This window comes from Primulina tabacum, chromosome 14 (assembly GCF_025594145.1).
Source record: "Primulina tabacum isolate GXHZ01 chromosome 14, ASM2559414v2, whole genome shotgun sequence".
NCBI classification, from domain to species: Eukaryota; Viridiplantae; Streptophyta; class Magnoliopsida; order Lamiales; family Gesneriaceae; genus Primulina; species Primulina tabacum.
Window position 1 is genome coordinate 25,052,438 of NC_134563.1, and position 27,120 is coordinate 25,079,557.

The 27,120-nt window shown below is 37.6% G+C and overlaps 1 protein-coding gene across 1 annotated transcript; it reads right to left on the reverse strand.

Moving 5' to 3' along the window:
• Positions 1–95: 95 nt before the first annotated feature.
• LOC142523872 (uncharacterized) lies at positions 96–26,204 on the reverse strand. The gene is made up of 4 exons (XM_075627604.1): positions 26,095–26,204; positions 1,215–1,666; positions 785–1,147; positions 96–667 (listed from the first exon to the last, which is right to left on the reverse strand). The coding sequence occupies exons 1-4, from the start codon at positions 26,202–26,204 to the stop codon at positions 96–98; spliced, it is 1,497 nt and encodes a 498-aa protein (XP_075483719.1).
• Positions 26,205–27,120: the final 916 nt, after the last annotated feature.

The following is a 27,120-nucleotide window of genomic DNA, read 5'->3' on the forward strand; positions in this document are numbered from 1 at the left end:
CTAAAATAATATTCGACATAATTAAGAAATAGTTGATAAATTCTGAAATCTTTCTTGGCCAGCAACATCAAGTTTATAATGATCCAATTGCATTCTCAAGTGATGCAAATATTGTGAATCGAAATCAAGATAATAGAATTTCTCAGCAAGTCAATAGATATGATCAACATTAAGAAGCTTAAAATTTCTTTAGGTTCCAAAGCACAACTAAGTTTAAGAAGTTCAACTGCCTCATCCTTGAATCTATTATTAAGCTCTTCAACTTGAAAATCAATTGCAGCTGTAAATACATCAAATCGATAGTGGTGCTCAACTGTGATTGAATCATTATATTGACAAGAACGACCTGTACCAGATTTATAACGAGTTTCCATGTGAGGTATTTCAATGTCATACTTGACACAAACTTCTTTCACATGACTAAGTAGGTGATCAAATCCTTCTTCTCTCAAACTACGAAGCAAAGTTTTAGTTGTTGAAACATAATCCATTGCACTTAAAATATCTAGAGATTTCTCTTGCAATGCTCGACAAAGCAGATTTGTTATCCCCATTATCTTATGCATCAAGTGTAATATGAATATGAAATCAAAAGCCTTCATCGCAATCAATGCACCACTAGCTTCACCATGAATGGAATTAGAAGCTCCATCATTCACCATATTTTCTAACACGGTAATAACAGAGCTATACATATCAATCATGCTACAAAGTGAGTCGAAATTAGAACTTCAACGAGTCTTTCCAGGTCGTAATAAATTTCCAATTTGATTACATCCTCTACCTGTATCACGTTCACCAGTAGCTACCATATGCGCAACTTCAATTCTTTGAGCAGAATGTAACTCACCGTGTTGTTTAGGAGATGCATTGATGAGATTGCAAATGGAATTCAATTTTGAAAAGAATAACCAAATGAATACCTCTTTTTCAGCTGCTGCAGTTAATGCTAGTTGAAGCCGATGAGCAAAACAATGTACATAATATGCAAACGAGCAATCTTTCATTAAAAGAGCCTGTAATCCATTCCAAGAACCACGCATATTGCTAGCACCATTATATCTCTGTTCACGCATGTTGTGGATATGCAAGTCATAACGACCAAGTGCATCAGATATTTCTTTCTTAAGTGTTGCAGCAGTTGTATCTGTCACGTGTACAATGATAAAGAATCGCTCTCGTAAAAAGCCTTCACTATCCACAAATCGTAATACAATAGCCAATCTGCTCCTTGTTAGATGCATCTCTCGCTTCATCAACTAAAATGCAGAATTTTGCATCCCCAATTTTTTTACGAATCTTGGCTCTCATTTGGTTGGAAATGATATTTAAGACATCTTTCTGAATATCTGGTGAAGTATAATTTGCATTCTTAGGAGCTTTCTCTAAGATGATTTCCCAAATACTCTTATTCATTTTTCCTATAAAATTTATCATTTCGATAAAATTTCCACTATTAATAGAAGATGGAGATTCATCATGTCCTCTAAATGCGCATGCTTGCAAAGTGAGCCATCTAATGCTTTCAATAGTTGCTGTAAGCCATAATCTGTTCTTCTGTTTTTCTTCTGAAGATAGTGCATTTATCACTTTGTCAATATGACAAGGTATGTTCATCAAATTGTCAAGATATTCCACAGCATTGTTATGTGGTGAAGTATTGCATCTTTATATGCATAAAAAATGCGCATCTATCGCCATCATTAACTCGCTTCCAATATTTGAATCCATCAATTGTAAATGCAGGATTACGAGGATGCTTATGTTCAAACAATAAGCACAGAAAACAAAATGCAGCATCTTTCGAAGGAGAGTACTCTAACCAAGTAAATTTTTTGAACCAGTGACTTTGGAATTGTCGATTTTGATTTCCAAATTTGGTCGGTGGATACTCTTTCTTGATTGGTTGATATGGCCCCGTCTTGATATAAGCTCGTCTAATTTCATCCATTTGATTAACATGATATTTCCATATCGTAGTACGTAATGCCGGATCAGGTTCAAGAGAACTCACATCAACATCAATTCTAGGAGATTTGTTAAGGTGTTGATCACTGGGATTTGAGACATCAATATTGGATGGAGAATGGTCCTGACTTGCCGATGTATGCTCTTTTTGTTGAGAAAATGAGTCGATGGTTTTCCTTTTCTTCAGTCTTGAGTTTTTTTACTCCTTGGTGCAATTTACAGCATAAAATGTCATTTTAGTTTAACTTATTATGGCTAACTGAATCAAATCAACATTACCAACACTAAATAATTATTACTTTAATCCAATAAACCTCGAACAATTATAATTATTCCAAAACAATTCCGAAGTTAACATTTGACAATCTTAAGGCATAATATATTTAAATATAAAATTTTTACAGTCTTATAAGTTCGAAAATCCTATTTACATAATTCTGAATTTTTCAACGATTCCTACAAAATTTCATAAATTCGCATTGATATTTTCTATTGCACCTAAACATCCAAATAATAAATAATCAACATTAAAAATCGAAAATCCCCAATATAAAATTTGGAAATTCGAAATAATGCTCAAATAAATTCCAAAAATTATAAATACCATCAATCGGCTCAAATATATTACTTACAATCAACAATTTAATATATATCAATTATCGGAATTCAAAAAAAACCAAAATACCCAAATTTCAAAATACTAAAATCTGAAATTACCTTTAAAATTCGAAATCTAACTAAGAACAACAAGAACGAACTGTAGAAAGTCTAAAACTAAGATTTTCTTATGATTTTCGGTGAAAACGGCGACCGATGGGCGACGGCTGATTTCAAGACGACAAAGAAACTTCTAAATTTTGGTATTAAAAGAAAGCTTATGCAGTGGGTTTTTCGAATCTCAATCGATTTTGAAAAATGACGATCGATGATGAAGTTACGACCATTTGAAGTAATGAAAATTGTGATAGTTTGAGACAAAATAATAGAGATGACGTCAGACAAGTGAAAAAAAGAGAAAAAATAGATTGAGTTTTGAAGCTAATCAATAAAATTTTTAAAATAAAATATATTTATTTTTTTAAAAAAAATAGATGGGGCTGGAGCCCAACACAGCCCACATGTACCTCCGCCCCTGATTGTCTAATAATAATGTTTGTTTTACATATGAATATCTTAATATCTTTTTGAATAATAGAACAGCATTACAATGCGTTGTTTTCCTCTGTTTTTTTTAAAAAATGTATCTTATAATATATGTTCTCTCTAATGCGTGACGTTTGTCTACAAACTTGTTGTCTAAAACCTTTTTTGAAAAAACAAAATTATCTTCCAATTAATTCAATGTTGTACATTTAATAATAATACTGAGTTACAATTTTATTTCTAATCCAACTTGGTTGTAATAGTATAAATTTGTATGAAAAAAGGTAAAAAAACTAAAGAACAGGGAACAAGTCTCACCTCTAACCAGAATGACCGACACAATCCTAGTAGAAAAATTCTTTCAATATATTTATTTATATGAATCCTTGCATGCTTTCACAAACTATTTACTAATGTTATTTTCATCTCTAATTCAACTTGGTTGTAATAATAGCAAATACAAAAATGAAAAAACAAAGAAAAGAGAGAGAACAAAAATGAATATAGAAATATTAGTAGATGTCTTGTGGGACGGTCTCACAAATTTTTATATGTGAGACGGATCAATCCTACCGATATATTTACAATAAAAAGTAATACTCTTAGCATAAAAAATAATACTTTTTCATGGATGATTCATATAAAATATCCGTCTCACAAAATACGATCCGTGAGACCGTCTCACACAAATTTTTGTCTAGAAATAGAGTATGTTTATGTGCCCTAAATATTTGAATTTACTTCAAATTAAACCACCAACAATTAAAATAAATATTATCTCTAATTTTTATTATAATTATTTTCCTCTCAATAGTACTTTTTTGTTTTCGCGTTTTAGTATGTACATTAGTTTTAACTCAATTGTTCAATCGTTTCCAAAGATTACTTTATAATATCATATTCTTACACAAAATATCATATTTTATTACTTTAAAAATTTACAATAAAAAATTATTCCGAAATTGGAATCAAACGTACGTGTTAATTTTCCCCAAAACTCCAAAACGAAAGCCAAGTGAGTCCTACACTACTAAATCATTAATACTTTGTTTGTACTTAGTGAAGAAAACAAATAGATATGAAGTAAAATTTAACATAACATGTGTATTTCTTACGAAAGCATGTTTCCTACAACTATGAAATATCTTTATTTATCTTCTCACTACAAGTAAATAAAAATTATTGAACAACACATATCATTATTATGTATATGAATATGATCATGATCATTAATTGATCGAGAGTATTTTCGTAAAAACTAATTTATGTTACAAAGTCGGATCACTAAAATTCTCAACATTTACATATATTAGATACTCTGCACACGCGATGTGATGCGAACACGGATGGTCAAGCCCCAAGGAAAGCATGGGACCCTTTAGAGTTGCCGGAGGGACCAATCACGAGGGGACGACTAAAGAGATTCAAGGAAGCATTGCAGGTGCTTATGAGCAAGGAAGAAGGATTTACAAGCGAGATGCAAAGTGCTGGAGGGTTCGTGATGCATGGGAGTAAGTTTGGGAGCCAAAGGAACATTATTCAAGTGATAAATGAAGAGGAGCCCAGAAGCATCGGCGCCCGAGCGGCCAAATATTACCGCCCGAGCGCCACACTTACTGCCCAAGGAGCAAATTTCCAGAACGCCTCGCGCCCAAGCGGTCATATTCTACCGTCCGAGCGCGAATAGTACAGAACCCTCGGCGCTCGAGCGGTCATATTCTACCGCCCGAGCGCGAGTCAGTTGCGGGAAAATCCTAGTTTCCTAGTTTAGTGTTTTAATTTGTTTGGTAACTAGATTTTGATATCTTTTGATATGTAAACATATTTGCACGAAAATTTTACACACAATTCAGATTTTATTATTGAGTTATCAAACTTTTGAGAATTTTCTCTCAAGCTTTTCAAGGCTTTTGCTTTGTTAAAAATCAAACTTATCAAAGTTCATACTTTGTGGCGTTTGTCGATCGTTCTTACGCGGATTGTCAAAGGCACGTTCTTTGAAGGTTCGTTCTAGTTTCGATTGTTTCATCGTGATTATTTATTACTAAACCTCGTAGTTTAGGGGTGAAAATCACACCATACTTGATTCAAAGATCGGGACACAATAACGATTCCTAGTTCGCTATTAAATTGAGGGCGCGATTCAATTTTAATCGTGTTTGCTTTTTATTCGTACGTGGATTCACATCATTTGGTATCAGAGCTAAGGTTCATTGAATTCAAGTAAGTTTACTCTTCGTTCTATTATCAGATCTCAATTTTCTTTCGTTCCGCTTTCATATCTGATTTGTTCTATTATTCTTCGTCGTTCGTGAATCTGTGATACACGAAATTTTGTGCCTTATTTTTTTTCTTTGAATTTTCGGAATTCTTAGAGCAAAAAAAAATAAAAAATACTAAAAATCCGAAAATTCCCTATTATTTCTTTGTGGTATTTTGTTCTTTTTCCTTTATAGAGTCATATTCAATTGCCTCTCACAGTCAAAAAAAAAAATTAATTTTCTTCAAATTGCTTGTCTATGCAGTCCAAGTGAGTCGATCACATTTGTTCACGAGTTGAAACTTGATTGTTTGATATACTCAAATACAAAGCTTGAGCATCTAGAGAGAACTCTCGAATCTGAGTGACATTACTTGAGTGCGAGTGAATTTTCCTTGGAGTGAACGGTGAGTATTTGTTGTGAGCAAAAAAATAAGAAAGGAGAGACGAGTGAATTTTTTTTTGGAGTGACTGTGAGCATTTGGGTGAGGATCATTTTGTTTTCTACTAACGTTTTCTTGCAGGTACAAATTTGAAATTAAATGGAGAGGGAGGTAGGAGATAGTTCGAACCCGGGGTTGTCTAAGGTTCAAATGGAGGCGTTGTTTGGGCATTTTAGTCGAATGATGAGGGTTGAGTTGGAGCCATTACATGAGAGGATGAGTAGGCTTGAAGTTAGTACTAGTGGGAGAAAAGCTAAGTCTAAAGATTTGGGTAGAGGAGAAGAAGAGGAGGAGTATGATTTGGGAGGAGATGAGGAGAGCCAAAATGAAAATTGGGGTAGGAATGGAAGAGGTAGAGGATTCGGTATAGGAAAAAGAGAAGCCGTACGGGGTATATATGATGGGAATAGGGAAGATGGTAACATGGGTAGTATTAAGATGAAGATTCCATCATTCCATGGGAAATCTGACCCGGAGGCGTACTTAGAATGGGAAAAGAGGGTAGAGTTCGTATTTGAATGTCACCACTACTTCGAACAAAAGAAGGTGAGGTTGGCGGTGGTTGAATTCTTAGACTATGCTCTCATTTGGTGGGATCAACTAGTGACCACTAGAAGGAGGTATAATGAGAGACCTATTGAATCTTGGGATGAGATGAAGAGGGTAATGAGGAAGACGTTTGTGCCCAATCACTATTATAGGGAGATGTTTAAGAGGCTACAAACCTTGAGGCAAGGGTTGAAAAGTGTGGAGGACTACTATAAGGAGATGAAAGTAGTCATGATTAGGGCAAATATTGAGGAGGATAGTGAGGCAACCATGGCACGTTTTCTTTGTGGTTTGAACAGGGAGATACAAGATTAAGTGGAGCTTAGGCACTACCTGGATCTAGACGAGATGGTGCAAATGGCCGTAAAAGTGGAGCAACAACTCAAGAGGCGAGGAGTTGGCCGCACCAATCAAAGTGGGAGTTCGTCAACTTCTTGGCGACCAAATGGGGCAAAACGTGATGAAAGCAAGTTGGTGAACAAGCCCAAGGTTGAGACCAAACAAGAGGTGCCTAAACAAGGAGTGCAAGGTAAATCTGAAACTCCTCTTACTCGATCTAGAGATACTAGATGTTTTAGGTGTCAAGGGTTGGAGCATATTGCTAGTGAGTGTCCTAACAAAATGGTGATGATTTTAAATGACTATGGTGAGTATGAGTCGCATAGTGATGGTGATGATGATGATGAGATGCCTGCGTTAGAGGATCCTGATGAGGGATATGAGGCGGTTGTAGGTGAAGCACTAGTGACTAGGCGAATCATGAGTGCCCAAGTGAAGGAGGAGGAGACTAACCAGTGAGAGAACTTGTTCCATACTAGATGTTTTGTAAATCAAAAAGTTTGCAATCTAATCATAGATGAGGGAAGTTGCACCAATGTGGCTAGTAGTGAGATGGTGGAAAAATTGGGTTTACCTACATTGAAGCATCATCAACCATATAGGCTTCAATGGTTGAATGATTGTGCGGAGGTGAAGGTGAACAAACAAGTCTTAGTGTCCTTTTCTATTGGGAAGTATGTGGATGAGGTCTTGTGTGATGTGGTACCCATGCATGCATGTCATATCTTGTTGGGTAGACCTTGACAATATGATAGGCGGGTGACACATGATGGTTTCAAAAATAAGTACTCATTTGTATTGAAGAAGGAATCCATTGTATTGCTCCCTTTGTCCCCAAAGCAAGTGTTGGAGGACCAATTAAAAAAGAAAAAGAGAGATGAGGCCGGAAAAAAGAGTGAACAAAAAAGTGAGGTGGCCTTTGAAAATAAAAATGAAATGGCTGAAAAAAAGAGTGATAAAAAGAGTGAGATAGCCATGCAAAAGAAAAATGAGAGGAAAGAAATTGAGGGAAAAGAAAGTGAGAGGAAAGAGGCCAAAAAGAAATCATATATGGCCCAAAAAGGTGAGTTGAAACAATTGTTGCACACACATGATCCACTTGTGTTAATTGTTTATAATGAGATCCTCCTAAACACAAGTGATATAGCCGGGTCCCTTCCGAGCATTGTTGTTTCACTTTTGCAGGAATTTGATGATATATTTCCGGAGGAGCTACCTCAAGGACTACCACCATTGAGGGGGATTGAACACCAAATTGATTTGGTACCCGGGAGTGCATTGCCAAATCGTCCAGCTTATAGAAGCAATCCGGAGGAGACTAAGGAGCTTCAACGGCAGGTAAGTGAGTTGTTAGATAGGGGTTTTGTGCGTGAGTCCATGTCCCCTTGCGCCGTACCTGTTTTATTAGTTCCTAAGAAAGATGGATCATGACGTATGTGTGTGGATTGTAGGGCAATTAATAATATAACCATCAAGTATAGGCATCCCATACCTAGACTAGATGATATGTTAGATGAATTGCATGGTACTTGTATATTTAGCAAAATTGATTTAAAGAGTGGTTATCACCAAATTAGGATGAGGGAAGGTGATGAGTGGAAAACGGCTTTTAAAACCAAGTATGGGTTATATGAGTGGATGGTCATGCCTTTTGGCTTAACTAACGCTCCTAGCACCTATATGAGGTTAATGAACCATGTTTTGCGTGCATACATAGGAAAATTTGTTGTTGTTTACTTTGATGATATCCTAGTATATAGCAAAGACTTGGATGAGCATGTTGGTCACTTGAAACTTGTGCTAATCACACTAAGGGCTGAAAATCTATATGCTAACTTAAAGAAATGTGATTTTTGTACAAGCACTTGTGAGGACTCTAGAGATGTGGCAGCGCTACTTGAGGCCTAAGGAGTTTGTGATTCATATGGATCATGAGTCTCTAAAGCACCTTAAGGGGTAGCAAAAGCTGAACAAGCGGCATGCCAAGTGGGTGGCATTCATAGAGACATTCCCATACATAATCAAGTACAAACAAGGTAAGAAAAATGTAGTGGCCGACGCACTATCACGGAGGTACGTACTGATCTCTACCTTGGAATCTAAAATCTTGGGATTTGATCATGTGAAAGAGTTGTATGTGCTTGATGATGAATTTAAGAGTGTGTTTGAAACTTGTCTACATGGTCCACATGAGAAATTCTATTTGCATAACGGTTTCTTGTTTAGAGAAGATAGGCTGTGCATCCCTAAATCATCCATTCGTGAGTTACTTGTTAGGGAAGCACATGGGGGTGGATTAATGGGACATTTTGGTGTGGCTAAGACTTTAGGCGCATTGCATGAACATTTCTATTGGCCACATATGAAGCGTGATGTTGAACGTGTGTGTGAAAAGTGCATAACTTGTAGACAATATAAATCTAAAACACAACCAGATGGTTTGTATACGCCACTTCCCGTCCCTAGTGAACCTTGGGTTGATATTTCTATGGACTTTGTTTTGGGGTTGCCTAGGACAAAGAAGGGGAGGGATTCTATCTTTGTTGTTGTGGATAGGTTTTCTAAGATGACACATTTTGTTGCTTGTCACAAAACTGATGATGCTTCTCACATTGCAGATTTGTTCTTTAGAGAAGTCGTTAGGTTGCATGGTATGCCTAGGACTATTGTTTCTGACCGTGATGTTAAATTCTTGAGTTACTTTTGGAAAACGTTGTGGGCTAAACTTGGCACAAAATTGTTGTTTTCTACCACTTATCATCCTCAAACGGATGGACAAAATGAGGTTGTTAATAGGACCTTAGGAACACTTTTGCGTGCGATACTTAAAAAGAACTTAAAAAATTGGGAAGATTGTTTGCCATTTGTTGAGTTTGCATATAATCATTGCATGCATTCAACTACAAATCATTCGCCATTTGAGATTGTTTATGGTTTTAATCCTTTGACTCCGTTGGATTTGATGTCTTTACCTGTGAGTGAAAGGTTAAACAAGGATGGCAAAAAAAAAGCTGAATTTGTTAGGAGTTTGCATGAAAAGGTCAAGGCCAATATTGAAAAGAAGAATGAGCAATATGTCAAGCAAGCCAACAAGGGGAAGAAGAAGGTGACCTTTGAGAAGGGAGATTGGGTGTGGTTACACTTGAGAAAGAAAAGGTTCCCCGAGAAAAGACGTTGTGATGGACCATTTCAAGTCCTTGAAAGGATCAATGACAACACCTACAAACTCGATCTACCAGGTGAGTATAACGTGAGTTCTACTTTTAATGTTAGTGACTTGTCGTTGTTTGATGTAGGTGATGAACGAGATTTGAGGACAAATCTTTTTCATGAAGGGGAGGATGATGCGAACACGGATGGTCAAGCCCCAAGGAAAGCATGGGACCCTTTAGAGTTGCCTGAGGGACCAATCACGAGGGGACGACTAAAGAGATTCAAGGTAGCATTGCAGGTGCTTATGAGCAAGGAAGAAGGATTTACAAGCGAGGTGCAAAGTGCTGGAGGGTTCGTGATGCATGGGAGTAAGTTTGGGAGCCAAAGGAACATTATTCAAGTGATAAATGAAGAGGAGTCCAGAAGCATCGGCGCCCGAGCGGCCAAATATTACCTCCCGAGCGCCACACTTACTGCCCTAGGAGCAAATTTCCAGAACGCCTCGCGCCCGAGCGGTCATATTCTACCGCCCGAGCGCGAATAGTACAGAACCCTCGGCGCTCGAGCGGTCATATTCTACCGCCCGAGCGCGAGTCAGTTGCGGGAAAATCCTAGTTTCCTAGTTTAGTGTTTTAATTTGTTTGGTAACTAGATTTTGATATCTTTTGATATGTAAACATATTTGCACAAAAATTTTACAAACAATTCAGATTTTATTATTGAGTTATCAAACTTTTGAGAATTTTCTCTCAAGCTTTTTAAGGCTTTGCTTTGTTAAAAATCAAACTTATCAAAGTTCATACTTTGTGGCGTTTGTCGATCGTTCTTACGCGGATTGTCAAAGGCACGTTCTTTGAAGGTTCGTTCTAGTTTCGATTGTTTCATCGTGATTATTTATTACTAAACCCCGTAGTTTAGGGGTGAAAATCACACCATACTTGATTCAAAGATCGGGACACAATAACGATTCCTAGTTCGCTATTAAATTGAGGGCGCGATTCAATTTTAATCGTGTTTGCTTTTTATTCGTACGTGGATTCACATCACGATGTATGTGTACAAATTTTTTATAAATATTCAGAGACTAAAATGCTATTTGATTTGTTGAAATTAAAAAAAATAAAAGTGTTTGTTTGAAATAAAAAAATAAAAAACAAAAATATAATATTTATATCACATAAAGGCAAAGTTAGAAGAAAAAGTTGATGTTCATTTTTGTTTCAATTACCCAACTTATAAAAATATATATATATATATATATAAAATTAACAAGGGTCCCCAAACCTAATTTCTTCAAGGGAAAATTGATCCTAAATTCCCAAACTCAAACTCATCTTTATCCTAACTCCCTGGGCCCCAAAAACTTGCCCAAACTCCCTAAAAAGTTTAAAGTTGACAAAAATACCTTTATAATTGGTAATGATTGATTTTCCTGGGTAAAATGGTATCAGAGCCGAGGTAAAATTATTTCAAACATACAAATTTATTACTATGAAGTAATTAAATGTTTGAGGAGGAGGATTTTCTCAATTAACATGAATCCGAACCCAGGTTCGAGATTAACTATTTACAAGATTTATTCTAGAACTCTGGAAGATTTGAAACAGGAAGATCTAACCAATGTTAGATATCAAGAAGGAACTTATCAGAGTCATAAGGTAAAATTACGATTCAAAATAACAGGTTTTTTGAAATAATATATATGAAGAAGAAGAAGAAGAAGTCTTGAGTCAGGGAGAATCTGATGGAACTAAATCGGAATTTGACTGAAGACGAGGTGTTTCGACACGAAACACATGAAGATTTGTCTGGATTTTTTAACCAGACAACAATATCTCATAATATGGTCCAAAGAATTATGAGAGAAAATCCTAGTCTACAGAAATATCAAGGAGTCTCTGCAGGACAGGTAGAAAAGTTCTTAGGAAGTTTTGGCCTAAGAAACAGAAATCATCATCTAATCTATAAAGTTTCTAGAAGGAAAATGACAATCCCGATGGAACTAACAGGAAATAGAATGGAGATGCAATTAATTCCTTCTGAAGAAATTAAAGTGGAATTACAAAAAATCAAGATAGAAGTAGCAAGGACTATGTCCTGGATTTATATCGGAGCATTCCAGATTATGATAAAAGCTACTTTCAAAGAAGGAATAAATTCACCCATTGATATTGCTATATGCGATAAACGAATTGGGAACCTTCAAGATTTAGTACTGGGAACTATCTTAGGAAACCTCTGCGCAGGAAAGATTGTAGGAGTAATCTATCCGATAATCGCCTACAACCTGGCAGATCGAGATTTCAATCGAGCCCTGACTTTACATCAGAATTTTAAGGAAAAAAGACTGATTAAAGAAGGTAATAGGCCATACTCTATTACCTATCAAATTTCAAATGCCCTATCTAATACACATTATTCAGAGTTATTTATTAGAAATGAGTTCATTGAAATACCTGGGACATTCGGAAAAGTTGCTCAGGCAATTTATCCAGAAAGAGTTGAGTTTTCATTAATTCGGGAAACAGATATCCAAATACAAGACAAGCCGATTCTACAAAAGAATCAAAGTCTTAGATTTGAATCAAGAAGACTATCTTTTCAAGGTGATAGAATTATAAGTTACAGGTGGAAAAAAACACTTGTCCAAGAAACTCAATATTATTTGATATTACAAAACAAAGCAATCAATTTACTTATAATACCATATACTATTTAGAACAACCTATGATAGAAACTTACCAAAAAATGATTAAGATCGTAGAATTGTAAGTTCATATCAAAGGAATTGCAGGGAAAGAACCAGATCGATTGGTTCTTGGATTAGAGTTTCTCGAGGAACAAAAATCTTGGAAACGATTAGAGTATGGAATGAAGTTTATGGCGGACGATAAGATGTGGAAAATTCAATGACAACAAGCCCATTCTCGATATACATTCCAATTGGAATGTTGTACGAACAATATAAGACATAATATTTTGCTGCTTATATTGATTCAGGTGCTGGAATCTGCACAACAAAAAGAAGAGTTTTTCCAAATAATTTGGAAGAAGAATTACCAAAGATTTTTGGAAGAGATTTTTTCAGAAGAATCTTAATCTTATGTAAGGGGATTAAGATGACATAAATTGTGATCGGAAGTGCTGGACAAACACCTTGGTATAAGGTAAAAACACCACCGATTTATTTTCATGATACAGGAGCTGACATTTTGTTAGGAAATAATTTCCTACAAATGTTTGTCCTATACGCAAGAAAATGAGACTAGAAGATTAGTGTTCACAGCACCCTATGATCACAAAATCAAAGTCCAGCGACTAAGAGAGGTATTTTACAGAAAATTTCCAAGGTGATGAAGGAAAACTTCTGAACCCAAAAATGAAGGATTCTAGACGATTTGGAGAAACAATGCTATAAGTAAGAGCAGATAAAGAGCTCCAACTAGAATAAATAGAATGCATTAAGATAGCTCTACATAAGAATGAGGTAGAGTTTGAATCTAAGGTATCATTGGAAGATGTCAAGAAAAGGATCAAAGAAAATTACAATGAAGATCCTTTGGCATGGTAGAACAAAAATCATCTCAAAGCTTGCCTTAAAATTAAGGAAGACAAAGAGTATGAATCTGTCCGTTGCAAGCCTATCCCAATGAATATAATTGATCAAAGGGATATGAAGATTATAATCAAGGAAAATTTGGACCTTGGTTTGATCAAAGCAGGAATTTCACCATACAGCAGCCCAGGATTCCTCGTAAGAAATCATAGTGAAATAAAAAAGAATAAACCCAGATTAGTTATTAATTATCAAGAAATTAATAAGATTCTGGAGTTTGATGGGTATTTTATAACTAGCAGAGAACATCTAATAAGTTGCATACGCAATGCCAAGATATTCTCTAAATTCGATTGTAAGTCTGGGTTTTATCAGATTCGAATGCAGGAAGAAATAAAGAAGTTCACAGCTTTCTCTACTCTATAAGGACACTATATCCGGAAAGTATTACCAATGTGATTGGCTAATTCACCTCAGATATTTCAAAGGAAAATGGATAATCTATTTAAAGATTATTTCAAATTTATGTTTGTCTATATTGACGATGTGTTGATCCCATCTAAAAATATGGAAGAACATATTAAGCATCTAGATATTTTCTCAGAAGTTTGTAAAAAGGAAGGACTGTTTCTATCAGAAAAGAAATCAGTCATTGCCACAAGAAAGATTGAATTCTTCGGAATAGAAATCGATGAGTCAAGAATAATTTTGCAGGATCATAACGTAGAGAAAGTGCAAAATTTTCTAAAAGAGTTAAAAGAAAGAAAAAACTTCAAAGTTTTCTAGGGTTGTTAATTTTGCTGGGATGTTTATAAAAAACCTATCAAAATACAAGAAAGTGTTCAGTCCATTACTGAAAAAAGATGCAAAATTTATATGGACGAAAGAACACACACAGGGACTTAGTCAACTAAAGGAGATTTGTAAAAATCTTCCTAAAATGGCTATTCCTCATGATGAAGATGATCTGGTATTATATACAGATGCCAGCGATCACTGGTGGGCTGCAGTTTTAACCAAGCTCACACCAGAATGAGTACAGCCATGCAGATGGACTTTTCTCGGATGCAGAAGCCATAAGATGACATATCAACGAAAAAGAATTTTTTGCAGTAAAAAGGGCTTTTGAAAAATGACCACTATTTTTACTTGCAAAGAAATTCACTTTGAAAGTTGATAATACACATGTAAAAGCTTTCTTAAGGAATAGAATAGAATCTAAACCTGAGAAAGCAAGATTATTATGATGGCAAGCATTATGTCAAAATTATAATTTTGATATTGTGATAATTAAATCTCATGAAAATATTCTTGCAGATTTTTTAACGAGAGATGCACAGCAGTGATATCGATGCCATCATAAAAATGCAGAGGCTTTTGAGGGAACACCTTGAAATGCTTCAAAACGAGTTCAACAAGCTAGTCTTAAACGCAGAAGTTGCGGGAATACTACAACAAGCTGATAAGAGAATTGTCTCTGATCGAATCACATGATATTTATAGGCTTATACTAAGTTATGGTCTGTAATGTAAAGGCCTATCCTCCAAGGCATTGAGAAACCACTGGTTTCCTAAATGGAGAGTTTTCGAGTAAAAAACTCTATATCTGGAGCAGGAGATTCAAATACCCCAAGCACAAATGTTAAGTCAGGATCATCTCTAGATGAGTCAGCTGAAACAAAAATTGAGACTCCATATCCTCCTCAAGTCAACCCTTCACCTCGGGGATTGAAAAGAGAAAGATCAACCTTAGACCTAATACTGACAAGGGTAAATCTAAGGTTGATACTAATGAAGCTACTATTTCTCCATTACAGATGTACCAACAAAATTGGGAGAAATTGAAAACCAGAGTAGGCATTAACCCAGCTACTATGAGGGTTGATGTTGCAGGAAAATATCCTAGGTTATGGATGAAACCAAATTCATACCAAAAAGAGGTCAAATCTTGGTATGAATTCGGGGCTCTTGCCTCAGTTTATACCACATCACCAAGATTCCCAGAAATCTCATGTCTACCAAAATGGATCCAGGAAGTTGTTCATAAAACCTGGACAAATAATGATTATTTGTCCAGAGGAGATATTCTGGAGCTATACTTTTTCAGTACAGCACCAGAACCAGCAGGACAAGGCTCTCACGAAGCCTTTAATTTTATCAAGTTACGGAGACCAGATAAAAATGTTCAGAAATTTATCAAGGATCATCCGTCAGAAGAAACAACGCTTGTTGCTTCAATTTTGGAAGACGATATTTCTACCAGAAGAGCATGTAGTTTATGGGTCTGTCTAACTGAGATGGACAAAGTCAAGTTTCCATTTAAATTTTATCATAATTCGGTGATCGGACCATTCCTGTTAAATACTATGACAAGAAAACCAAAAGTTATGCAGAAGATCTATTCGAGAAGAAAAGAAATCTTTTGTGGAATAGCAAGCTGCGGGGAGTAAAGAAACTCGTTGGAAATTTTGCAATATGGCTCATGTGGGAAGATGGTCAGAACAGATCTGCACGAAGTGCCCGAATCAAAAAGAGGCAGAATTTGGCAAGGGCTTCAGACCTCGGTCAGACAGAAAGTATCTTGCAGAAACAAGCCCAAGTGGTGAAGGACCACAATTACGTTTTCCTCGGGTACATCAAAAGTTTAAGAACTCTCGACAAAAATAAGTGGACATGTGAACCTAATCACTTTTCCTTAGGGATAACAAAAGCAAATGATTCACCGACAAGAGATAGTGGGCAAGTTACTCACCCACTAAATAAACAATGAAAATTGGACTCAATTACAATTATAAATAGAGTAAATGAGAACCAGTAAAAATACACAAGAACAAAGTCGAAACCTGAAGAAAAATGTATTATACATATTTAAAGGTTTCTAAAAGACGCATCAAAAGAATAAGAAAGCAACTGCTAAATACTAAAGATCTCTACAAACTGTTAAAAGAAGAAGGGAATGAGATCTCAGCTGATATAATACAAACACATATCTACTGGTTATGAAAGGAGATAAAGTCAGAAGAACGAGCTGTTTCTAGATTAATAATCTAGGAAGAAGACAATTTGAGTGGAGGGACCAATCAACCACTCAACCAGATAGGGCCAACCACAGCTGGAAGGCATCATATTATAGCAAGAGTATGAAGTCCGAGATAAAGTTCCGCCAGGGACTTCTATAAATAATCATGCAGAAGGAAGATGAAGGCATCACTCAACCCCTTCGTTTTTCTTCAAAACAAATTGTAATATTTTCCCTTTCAAGTTTATGTTTGCTGTGAGTTCAGCCACTATAAGTAGCTAAACAAGTTTCTTCTCCTCTACAGGAGGTTACTATGTAATAAAATTTTGAATGTTTGAATAAAAGAACCAAGGTTTTTGTCCCTTTGATGTATTAGTTTCAAATTTAACTACTTTACTATACATCCTGAGGTAGGAAACGAAACAGTGTTGTGTTAAGTGCTGTTGAAGGAATCTGCGTCAGGAACCATCTGTTGCGACTGCGTGGTTAGGTTGTGAGGAGCAGTATGTAAAACCCGGTGAATATAACCCGACAGCATTTAGGTCAAAGAGGTAAATAGTTTAATTTATTATACGTAAGCATGATGGGCCGTTTAAAAAAAGCGATCATTTGAGAATGGTATATAGGCTGGAAACCTTGCGTAGCTGCATGTCTTGAGGCTATATGCCTTCAAGAACATGCTCGATATGTATAACAATGCCACGTACCAAAATCAAAGGAAATTAAGGATGTTTTTAAAATTTTAGAAAATTGGGGAGTTAAAACAAATAAATAGAGGGGTGAGGAGTAAAGAGAAAATTGAGAATGTAGATAGGGAGTAGGTACAAATTTGCCCTTTCTTTAACCTATATTTTGACTATGTTGAGGCAGACATATAAACTAGTTCCACTTCCACTATAATCTAACAAATTCCAGATATTAATCAAATTCTAACAAATACTAATGTGGGCAACTTATTTAAAAATACCCAACTCTTCTTTCAACTTTCTTTTTACTACCCCTCCCCTCAAAACTTAGTTTTAACTACCCCAATTTTTAAAAATACAAATAATACCCTTTTCCTCTAATTATGGTATGTGGCATTGTTATATCTATCAAGCCTGTTCTTAAATGCATATAGCCCCAAGACATACAACTACGCAAGGTTTCCAGCCTATATACCATAATCAAATGATAGATTTTTTATTATATAAAAGGCCCATCATGCTTCCGTATAATAAATTGAACATTTTACCTTTTTGACCAGAGTGTCGCCGGGTTATATCCACTGAGTTTTACAGACTGCTCCTCGCAGTCCAACCACACAATCGCAACCAGTGGTTTCTGACGCAGATTCCTTCAGCAACACTTCTCACAACCCTGTTTCGTTTCCAACCTCAGGGTGTAGAGTAAAAAAGTTCAATCTGAAAATAATACTCGAGAGGGGAAAAGCCTTGGTTCTTTTATTCAAACATTCACAATATTATTACATAGTAACCTCCTCTAGAGGAGGAGAAACTTGTTTATAGTAGCTGAACTTACCGCACACATAAATTTGAAAGAAAATATTAAAAATATTTTGATGAAAAACGAAGAGGTTGAGTGATGCCTTCATCTTCTTTCTGCCTGATTATTTATAGAAGTCCCCGGCGAATTTTTTTTTCGGACTTCAAACTCTTGCTATAATATGATGCCTTCCAGCTGTGGTTGGCACCATCTGGTTGAGTGGTTGAATGATCCCTCCACTCAAATTGTCTTTTTCCTAGATTATTAATCTAGAAACAACTCGTTTTTCTGACTTTAACTCCTGGCATAACCAGTATATATGTGTTTGTATTGTATCAGCTGAGATCTCGTTCCCTTCTTCTTTTAACAGTTTGTAGAGATCTTTAGTATTTACCAGCTGCTTTCTTATTCTCTTGATCCGTCCTTTAGAAACCTTTAAATATGTATAATAAATTTTTCTTCTAGTTTCAACTTTGTTCTTGTGTATTTTTACTGGTTCTCATTTACTCTATTTATAGTTGTAATTGGGTCCAATTTTTCTTGTTCATTTAATGGGTGAGTCACATGCCCACTATCTTTTGTCGGGGAATATTTTGTTTTTGTTATGCCCAAGGAAAAGTGATTAGGTTCACATGTCCACTTATTTTTGTCGAGGAATCTTAAACATTTGATGTCCCTGAGGAAAACGTGATTGTGGTCCTTCACCACTTGGTCCTGTTTCTGCAAGATGCTTCTTGTCTGACCGAGGTCTGAAGCCCTTACCAAATTCTAGCTCTTTCTGATTAGGGCATTCTGGGCAGATATTCTCCGACCATCTTCCCACATGAGCCATATTACAGAATTTCCGACGAGTTTCTTTACTCCCCGGAAGCTTGCTATTCCATAGAAGATTTCTTTTCTTTTCGAATAAATCTTCTGCAAAACTTGTTGTTTTTCCTGTCATGGTATTTAAAAAGAATGATCCATTTGAAGAATTACGATAAAAATTAAATGGAAACTTGACTCTGTCCATCTCAGTGAGACAGACCCATAGACCCAATGCCCTTCTGGTGGAAATGTCATCTTCAGTTATTGAAGCAACAATGGGTGTTTCTTCTGACGGAGGATCTGTAACGTACCGTATTTTGAACTACTTGAAATTTGCGAAAAAATAAAAATTTTCTTAAATATAAAATAAACTTTCAAATTGTGATCATAGATAAATTGTCCAACCAAAATTATTTGCAATGAGATAGATCCCATATAAAGTTTTCTAAAGAAAAATACTTGTTTAAACATTATAAACCAAAACGTAAAATCAGAGTAGTTGAAGCATCGCATAAAAACTTAAAAACACGGGCGGTCCTCGGGTTTAGCCTCCCACTCAGTCCAAGCCAGCTCGCTGGTCCTCACCTCTCGTCTCTTCAAACTCATCCTCACCTGCATCGATCAAGTCTAGTGAGTCTAAAGACTCAGCATGTATAAACTGGAAGTAACAAGTAATACGTAATAAAATCACATTCAACTTTAAAATAGAACGTACATACTTGAACTTGAACGTGCATATAAAAGCTTGAACATACATACATATCATAGACGTGCCATAAGCGTAAAACTTTTATTAAACATGCTTGCATCGTACATACTTGAACATACATGAACTTCATTATTTTGCGTAGAGGCATGTTTCAAAGCAAGTGACCCATACATAAATACGTCTGATCAGACTAAACCACAGTATTGGACTGACAGGGAAGATCCACTGCCACATACATGAGATCATCGTTCATGCTTTAACGGGTGGATTGTCCCTGATCATACTTTACCGCTTTCCAATCCTGACCTAAACCTGTTCATGCTTTAACGGGGTGGATTGGTCCCTGGTCATGCTTTACCGCTTTCCAATCCTATACATAATTTGGTCACAAGACATTTAGCATACCTCAAAAACTTGAAATATTTTCTTTTGCACGTCGAACATACTTACTTGGCGTTGAAGGATTCATTGGATCTCGCTTGGGTCCACTGCTGCACATATTATCATGAGTTCAAAAACTTATCTTGCATAACTTAGACGTAGGTACTCGGGCTCGCCACCGAAGTAAATAAATAGCTTATGACATTCTAAATCACTCGGGACTTGACTTCCTTAAATCATCGTACTAAACCATGACATAGAACCTCAAAAAATCATATATTTTATATTCATACCCACAAAAAAAATCCTGTACTTTATATTCATATTTAAAAAAATAAAAATAAATTTTTTTAAAGGGGGGGTACACGGACCCCTTCACCCCTGAAGGGGTCCGGGTAGGCACTCGAATTTTGTACTTTTGAAGGAAAAAGGACACGAATTCCGTGTCGGGGTCCGGGTAGACTCTGGACATGGAAATTCACGAAAATTCGCTATCTTATTCATTCACTCTTTCAATCCTAGCCTAAGGACCATGAACAACACCTCGAGACTCATCCTAGGATGCTATTACATTGATTCAAACCTGTACAAACATCTCAAACGTCCCCAAGCATCGACAAGCAACTTCAATACAACAATAACCCGTAATTCGACATCGTTTCGCTTCCTACGATTTCTATTACATCCCCAGCCAATCCCGATCCAAACGAACCACCAAATAACACCTAAATACATCCCATAACATATCTAAATGTAGTAGCACAAGCTCGGCGATGCCCAACAAAGCCTGCAACAAATAACTTCAAGAACATGTCAAGAACACATTTTCATAAAAGTCGCAGTTTAAGCAGTCCCACAAAAACAATCATAACTCACTCATTGCTTATCCAAATATTTCAAATTTACTGTTAAATCGAAGGTATCAATAAGTTTTACGTTTCATATGTTGAAAGTGTTTCCAGAAACTCGACCGAAAAATTGCAGTAATTCAAATGACAACAAATTACGAGTTTTAGATATAAAAACGTTTCAAAAATCGATCCAACAATTTTCTGCTCAAACTTTGCACATCACACATGGATTTTTACGCATAATAAAAAACACAACGCATAATATGACGAGATCAACGCTGGAAAAATAGAATATACATGCCTTTAAATCTTTAACGTTATCGGAACGACGACACCGAAGCGGGAAGGAAGCGAGGGTTGATCCGGGACGATTGTGTAACGATTTTCTTGCAACGAAAGTGACGAAAACTTGCTGGAAATCATGGGGAATAGGGGCGGCTGCTCTTCCTTCTAAGAACCCTAGGTTTTGTTCTAAAAATAAAAATCTGAATTGGGGAATAAATTGTGTGTGTGTGCGCGTGAGTGAGTGTGTGTAAAAGTGTGTGTGTGTGCGTGAGTTTGATAGTAATTAGGGGAAAAGTTTTGCTTAATTAATAATTATTAGCTAATTAAAAATACTTACCCTCCCCTAATTATGATAAAATCTTTAAATTTAAAATAACTTGCACAAGTGTCATAACTTTAAAAGTTTTAAAATTCTAAAATCACTTAAATAAATAATTTAGGCTTTTAAAATACTAAACCTTATAAATCACTTAAAATGCTCCCAATCTAAACTTAAAAATAATTTACCACATTTTAAAATTACCAAAATCGTCACCGGTCTCTTCTCCTCGATCCCGCATCGAATAATCGCCTGAAACATGAAACTCGAGAAAACTTTTAACGTGCATCACACAAACACAATAATTTGAAATAATGCAGTTTCATAAGTTATGCATCTCTAAAAAAATCACTTTCAACTTAAATAAATGATTTAAAAATTTAATAAATGCATGGGTTATACGTATACTGAATTCGGGCTCTACAGTTCCTCCCCCGAACAGTTCTGGGTAGCGGTTCCTCATATCTGTCTTGGTCTCCCAAGTGGCTTACTCCATGGATTGATTCAGCCACCGGACTTTGACCAACTTGGTCACCTTGTTCCGAAGTCTTCGCTCCTGTCTGTCTAGGATTTAGACATGTCTTTCCTCATACGACAGATCCGGAGCAAGCTGCAACGGTTCATAGCTCAAAAAATGCGAAGGGTTCGCTAGATACTTCCTCAGCATCGAGACGTGGAACACATTGTGTACACCGGCCAGATTTTGCGGTAGGGCTACACGATAAGCTAGTGTCCCAACTCTGTCAAGAATCTCGAAAGGCCCAATAAATCTCGGGCTGAGCTTGCCTCTCTTCCCAAATCTCATAACACCCTTCATGGGTGCTATCTTTACAAAAACGTTATCACCTACGGAAAACTCTAGATCCCTTCTCCTCTTGTCAGCATAACTCTTTTGACGACTCTGGGCGGTCTTCATCCTGTCTCGGATCTTGACCACCACGTTTGAAGTCTGCTGAACAATCTCTGGACCAAGTTCTGATCTCTCACCGACTTCATCCCAATGAATCGGCGACCTACACTTCCTCCCATACAATGCCTCGTAAGGAGCCATACCTATAGACGATTAGAAACTGTTGTTGTATGTAAACTCAACTAGAGGTAGTTTCGATTCCAAAGTCCCATGGAAATCGATCATACAGGCTCGCAATAAATCCTCCAAAACCTGAATCACTTGCTCAAACTGGCCATCTTTCTATGGGTGAAAAGCTGTACTGAAAAGCAACTTCGTCCCCATGGCTGCATGTAAGCTCTTTCAAAACGACGATGTAAACCTCGGGTCCCTGTCAGACACAATAGAAACTGGGATCCCGTGTAATCGAACTATCTCCCTAATATAGAGCTCCGTATACTACGTCATGGAGAAAGTCGTCTTCACTTGCAAGAAGTGCGCTGACTTAATGAGTCAATACACTATAACCCAAATGGCATTAGATCCCCTGACTGACCTCGACAATCCAACAACGAAGTCCATGGTGATATTCTCCCATTTCCACTAGGGATAGGGAGTGGCTTAAGCATCCTTGCTGGCCTCTGATGCTCTGCCTTCACCTGCTGACAAATGAGACATTCAGACACAAATCGACGGATATTTCGCTTCATACCTGGCCACCAATACAGAATCTGCAAATCTTTGTACATCTTGGTACCTCCTGGATGGATAGAATACGGAGATTCATGTGCCTCTGTCAGAATATCCTCTCTGATCGAATCAACACTAGGCACCCACATTCTTCCTCTGTACCTTGCAATACCATCGGACACTGTTAGAGTACACTGCCCTTGGCTTCATCCTTCAGTCGCCATTTCTGTAACTACTCATTTGAAGACTGACCTACACGGATACGGTCTAGCAAAGTATACTGGACTGTCAGATTAGACAGCTTAGGAGATCTTCCATTAGGATAAACCTCTAACCCTAATCTCTGAATTTTTGACAGAAGAGATCTCTGCACTGACAACTGTGCTACGAATTTCCTGCTCAAGGCATCTGCCACAACATTAGCTTTCCCCGGATGGTAGCTAATCTCGCAATCATAGTCTTTCACTAATTCTAACCACCGTCTTTGTCTCATATTCAATTCTTTCAGCGTGAAGAAATACTCGAGACTCTTGTGATCGGTAAATATCTGGCATTTCTCGCCGTACAATTAGTGTCTCCTAATCTTCAACACAAAAACAACCGCGACTAATTCCATATCATGGGTCGGGTAGTTCTTCTCATGCACCGTCAACTGCCAGGAAGCATAATCTATAACCCGACCATGCTGCATCAACACTGCGCCTAACCCGAGCTTAGAAGCAATGGTGTATCACACAAAATTGCCTTGCCCCAATGGCATGGCTAACACTGGTGCTGAAATAAGAGCTTGCTTCAAATTATCAAAGCTCTTCTGACATTCATCACTCCACACGAACTTGGCATTCTTCTTGTTCAATGAAGTGAGTGGCACTGCTATCGAAGAAAATCCCCGAATAAACTTCCTGTAGTAGCCTATAAGCCTAGGAAACTGCGAATCTCTGACGCATTCTTCGGTTCAACCCAACCCTTAACTGCTGCTACCTTAGCCGGATCCACCTCAATACCACTACTAGTACATGACCCAGCTACCTTCTCCAACCAAAACTCACACTTACTAAATTTTGCAAACAACTTGTGTCTCTGCAAAAACTGCAACACTGTACTCAAATGCTGAACATGCTCCTCATGGCTCTTCGAGTAAATGAGAATGTCTTCAATGAAGACTATGACGAACTGGTCTAGGTAGGGCTGAAATACTCAATTCATGAGGTCCATGAAAATTGCCGGAGCATTCGTCAGTCCAAACGGCATTACTAAGAACTCGTATTGCTCATATCTAGTCCTGAAGGTTGTCTTATGAACATCGGCATCCTTTACCTTTAGCTGATGATACCCCGACCAAAGATCTATCTAAGAGAACACTGTGGCTCCGTGCAACTAATCGAACAAGTCCTCGATCCTTGGAAGTGGGTATTTATTCTTGATCGTTACCATGTTAAGTTCTCAGTAATCGATACATAGCCTCATGCTCCCGTCTTTCTTCTTCACAAAGAGCACTGATGTGCCCCATGGTGAGAAACTAGGGCGGATAATTCTTTGTCTAGAAGCTCATGAATCTGCTGTTTAAGTTCTAACATCTCAGCTGGAGCTAACCGGTACGGTGCCTTAGAGATTGGCATGGTGCCTGGCACAAGGTCAACAGCGAACTCCACCTCTCTCTCTGGTGGGAGGCCTGTGACGTCATCTGGAAAGACGTCAGGAAAATATCTGACTACTGGTACATCAGATATCGACGGAGTGGGTATGTTAGGTTCAGAAACAATGCTGGCCAAGAAAGCCTGACAACACTTGTGCATAAGTTTCCGCGCCTGCATGCAAGAGATCATGCGAGGGAAACTCCTCCATCTCGCTGGCTCAAAGAGAAACTTCTCCATGCCCAAAGGTCTTACCAACACTGACCTTTTCTGGAAATCGATAAGAACTATGTTCTTCGTCAGCCAGTCCATTCCCAAAATGATATCAAATCCTGGCATTGGCAGCAAAATCAAATCGGCATACACCAGGTGGCCTTGCAGTTCTAGAGCGATGTCTCTGACCACACTAGTAACTGATAATTCTTCCCCTGATGGGACTGTCACTGAATAGCTCACGTCGAGTCCAATAGACTTGACCTCTAGATGATTGGCGAATGTCTCTGAGATAAAAGAATGGGTGGCCCCTGAATCTATCAAGGCCTTCGTGGTGACTTTCTTTATGAAAATATTTCCTGAGAGGCGTTGGTATAACACCAAAACTTATTTCTCAAAAATTCTAATCTTAACCTCAAGCATAGTAGAAATTTATATCTCAAGTCACCAAAATATTAACTAGCACACTAAAAATCCCAACATCAAATTTAAAACATGCATGGAAAAATAATACGGTGCTTAACTAAATGAGTTTATCGGTCAATAATGTCGTGTCTGGGTTCGCCTCATGAGCATGCATGGCGAATACCCTTTCCTGGGTCGGATGCTTCCATTGTGGGCACTCCTTTAACATGTGATCGCTGGCTCCGCACTTAAAGCACTTGCCCGATCCATATAAACATTGTCCCGGATGCTGGCGGTGGCACTTCAGGCACACCAGGTGCTCACCCGGACTCTGGGGCGCCTTCTACTCAGGAACAGGACCCTTTCCCTTTAGTGGTCCCTGAAATAACTTCTTCACTGGCTGCTCCTGGAACGGCCTCTTGAACTGTGGTCACTGCTGCTGCTGCTGCTGCTAATGCGCCTGATAGGGCCTCTTGCCTTGCTTATCGACCTCAATGTCCCTCTAGTCCTGCTCTACCGCCAAAGCTCTCGATACTGCAATGACATAAGTTTTCGGACCAGCAACCCTCACATCACGGCGCAAGATCGGCCGCAAACCGTCCATAAAATGCTTCACCTTCCCCTGGGCATCATTAGCTATCAGGGCACAAAGTGACACCCCCTTTCAAACTTCCTGACAAACTCTGCAACACTGCTGTCTCCCTGTCGTAACGTCATGAATTCCCTGGTCAGTCTGGACCGTACTTCCTCAGTGAAGTACTTGTAGTAAAATACCTCTTCAAACCCATTCCACGTCAGTGTTTGCAAGTTTACTGACACCGATGCACTATCCCACCACAGTCTGTCGTCCCCTGCCAGAAGGAATGTGGCACACCTGACTCTATCTACATCAGCAGCTCCATAAAAGCGAAAATCACCTCGATGTACTTAATCCATCCTTCAGCTATCATCAGGTCAGTAGTCCCCGAGAACTCCTAAGGATTCATCCTCCTAAACCTTTCGTACACAGCCTCTGGCCTGGGCTTCGCCCCCAGGTCCACTACTGCCTGGTTCCCCGCAAACTGTGCGAAGAACTGAGACATACCCGCAAGCATCTGTGCTTGCATATCTGGCGGTGGAGGAGGAGGAGCGTCTCTCCCCTCCTCTCGAGCCTCTCTGTTCTCATCCCTTGCTTCCCGGTTAATCATGCGTCTAGGAGGAATACTGTTCCAAAATTCGCCCAACACGTAAACCCAACATGCATTAACATAATACTAATATCAATATCTTAAGATGCACGTAAATCGAACTTAAAACATGCACATGCTGAAATCATTACATGATGCTTACAACATAAAAGAATTTTAAAACTTTAAAACTTACAGACTCGAGGTGTGACTTCGTGAGCTTCTCGCAACCGGCAGTAGGCATAACCCTTTACAAGAACACCGCTCTGATAACAACTGTAACCTACCGTATTTTGAACTACTTGAAATTTATGGAAAAATAAATATTTTCTTAAATATAAAATAAACTTTCAAATTGTGATCATAGATAAACTGTCCAACCAAAAGTATTTGCAATGAGATAGATCTCAAATAAAGTTTGCTAAAGAAAAATACTTGTTTAAACATTATAAACCAAAACGTAAAATCAGAGTAGTTGAAGCATCGCATAAAAACTTAAAAACATGGGCGGTCCTCGGGTTTAGCCTCCCGCTCAGTCCAAGCCAGCTCACTGGTCCTCACCTCTCGTCTGTTCAAACTCATCCTCACCTGCATCGATCAAGTCTATTGAGTCTAAAAACTTAGCATGTATAAACAGGAAGTAACAAGTTATACGTAATAAAATCACATGCAACTTTAAAATAGAACTGTAGTGCCCAAATTCAGTACACGTATAACTCATGCAATTATTTAATTATTAAAGCATTTGTTTAATTTTTAAAACGAGTCTTAGTAGTGCATGATTTATTTAAATGCATTATTTTAAATTAATTATGTTTATGTGATGCACGTTAAAATGTATTTCGAGTTTCATGTT

What these genes read in the sequence shown, in the direction of transcription:
- LOC142523872 (XM_075627604.1), bottom strand. Translation starts at nt 26,204, where the DNA reads ATGCAAGCACAGATGCTTGCGGGTATGTCTCAGTTCTTCGCACAGTTT. An exon ending in CAAGGAGCAGATTGGCTATT is followed by an intron (nt 1,148 to 1,214) that starts GTATTACGATTT and finishes TACACGTGACAG; the next exon opens with ATACAACTGCTGCAACACTT. An exon ending in TACTGGTGAACGTGATACAG is followed by an intron (nt 668 to 784) that starts GTAGAGGATGTA and finishes TTACCGTGTTAG; the next exon opens with AAAATATGGTGAATGATGGA.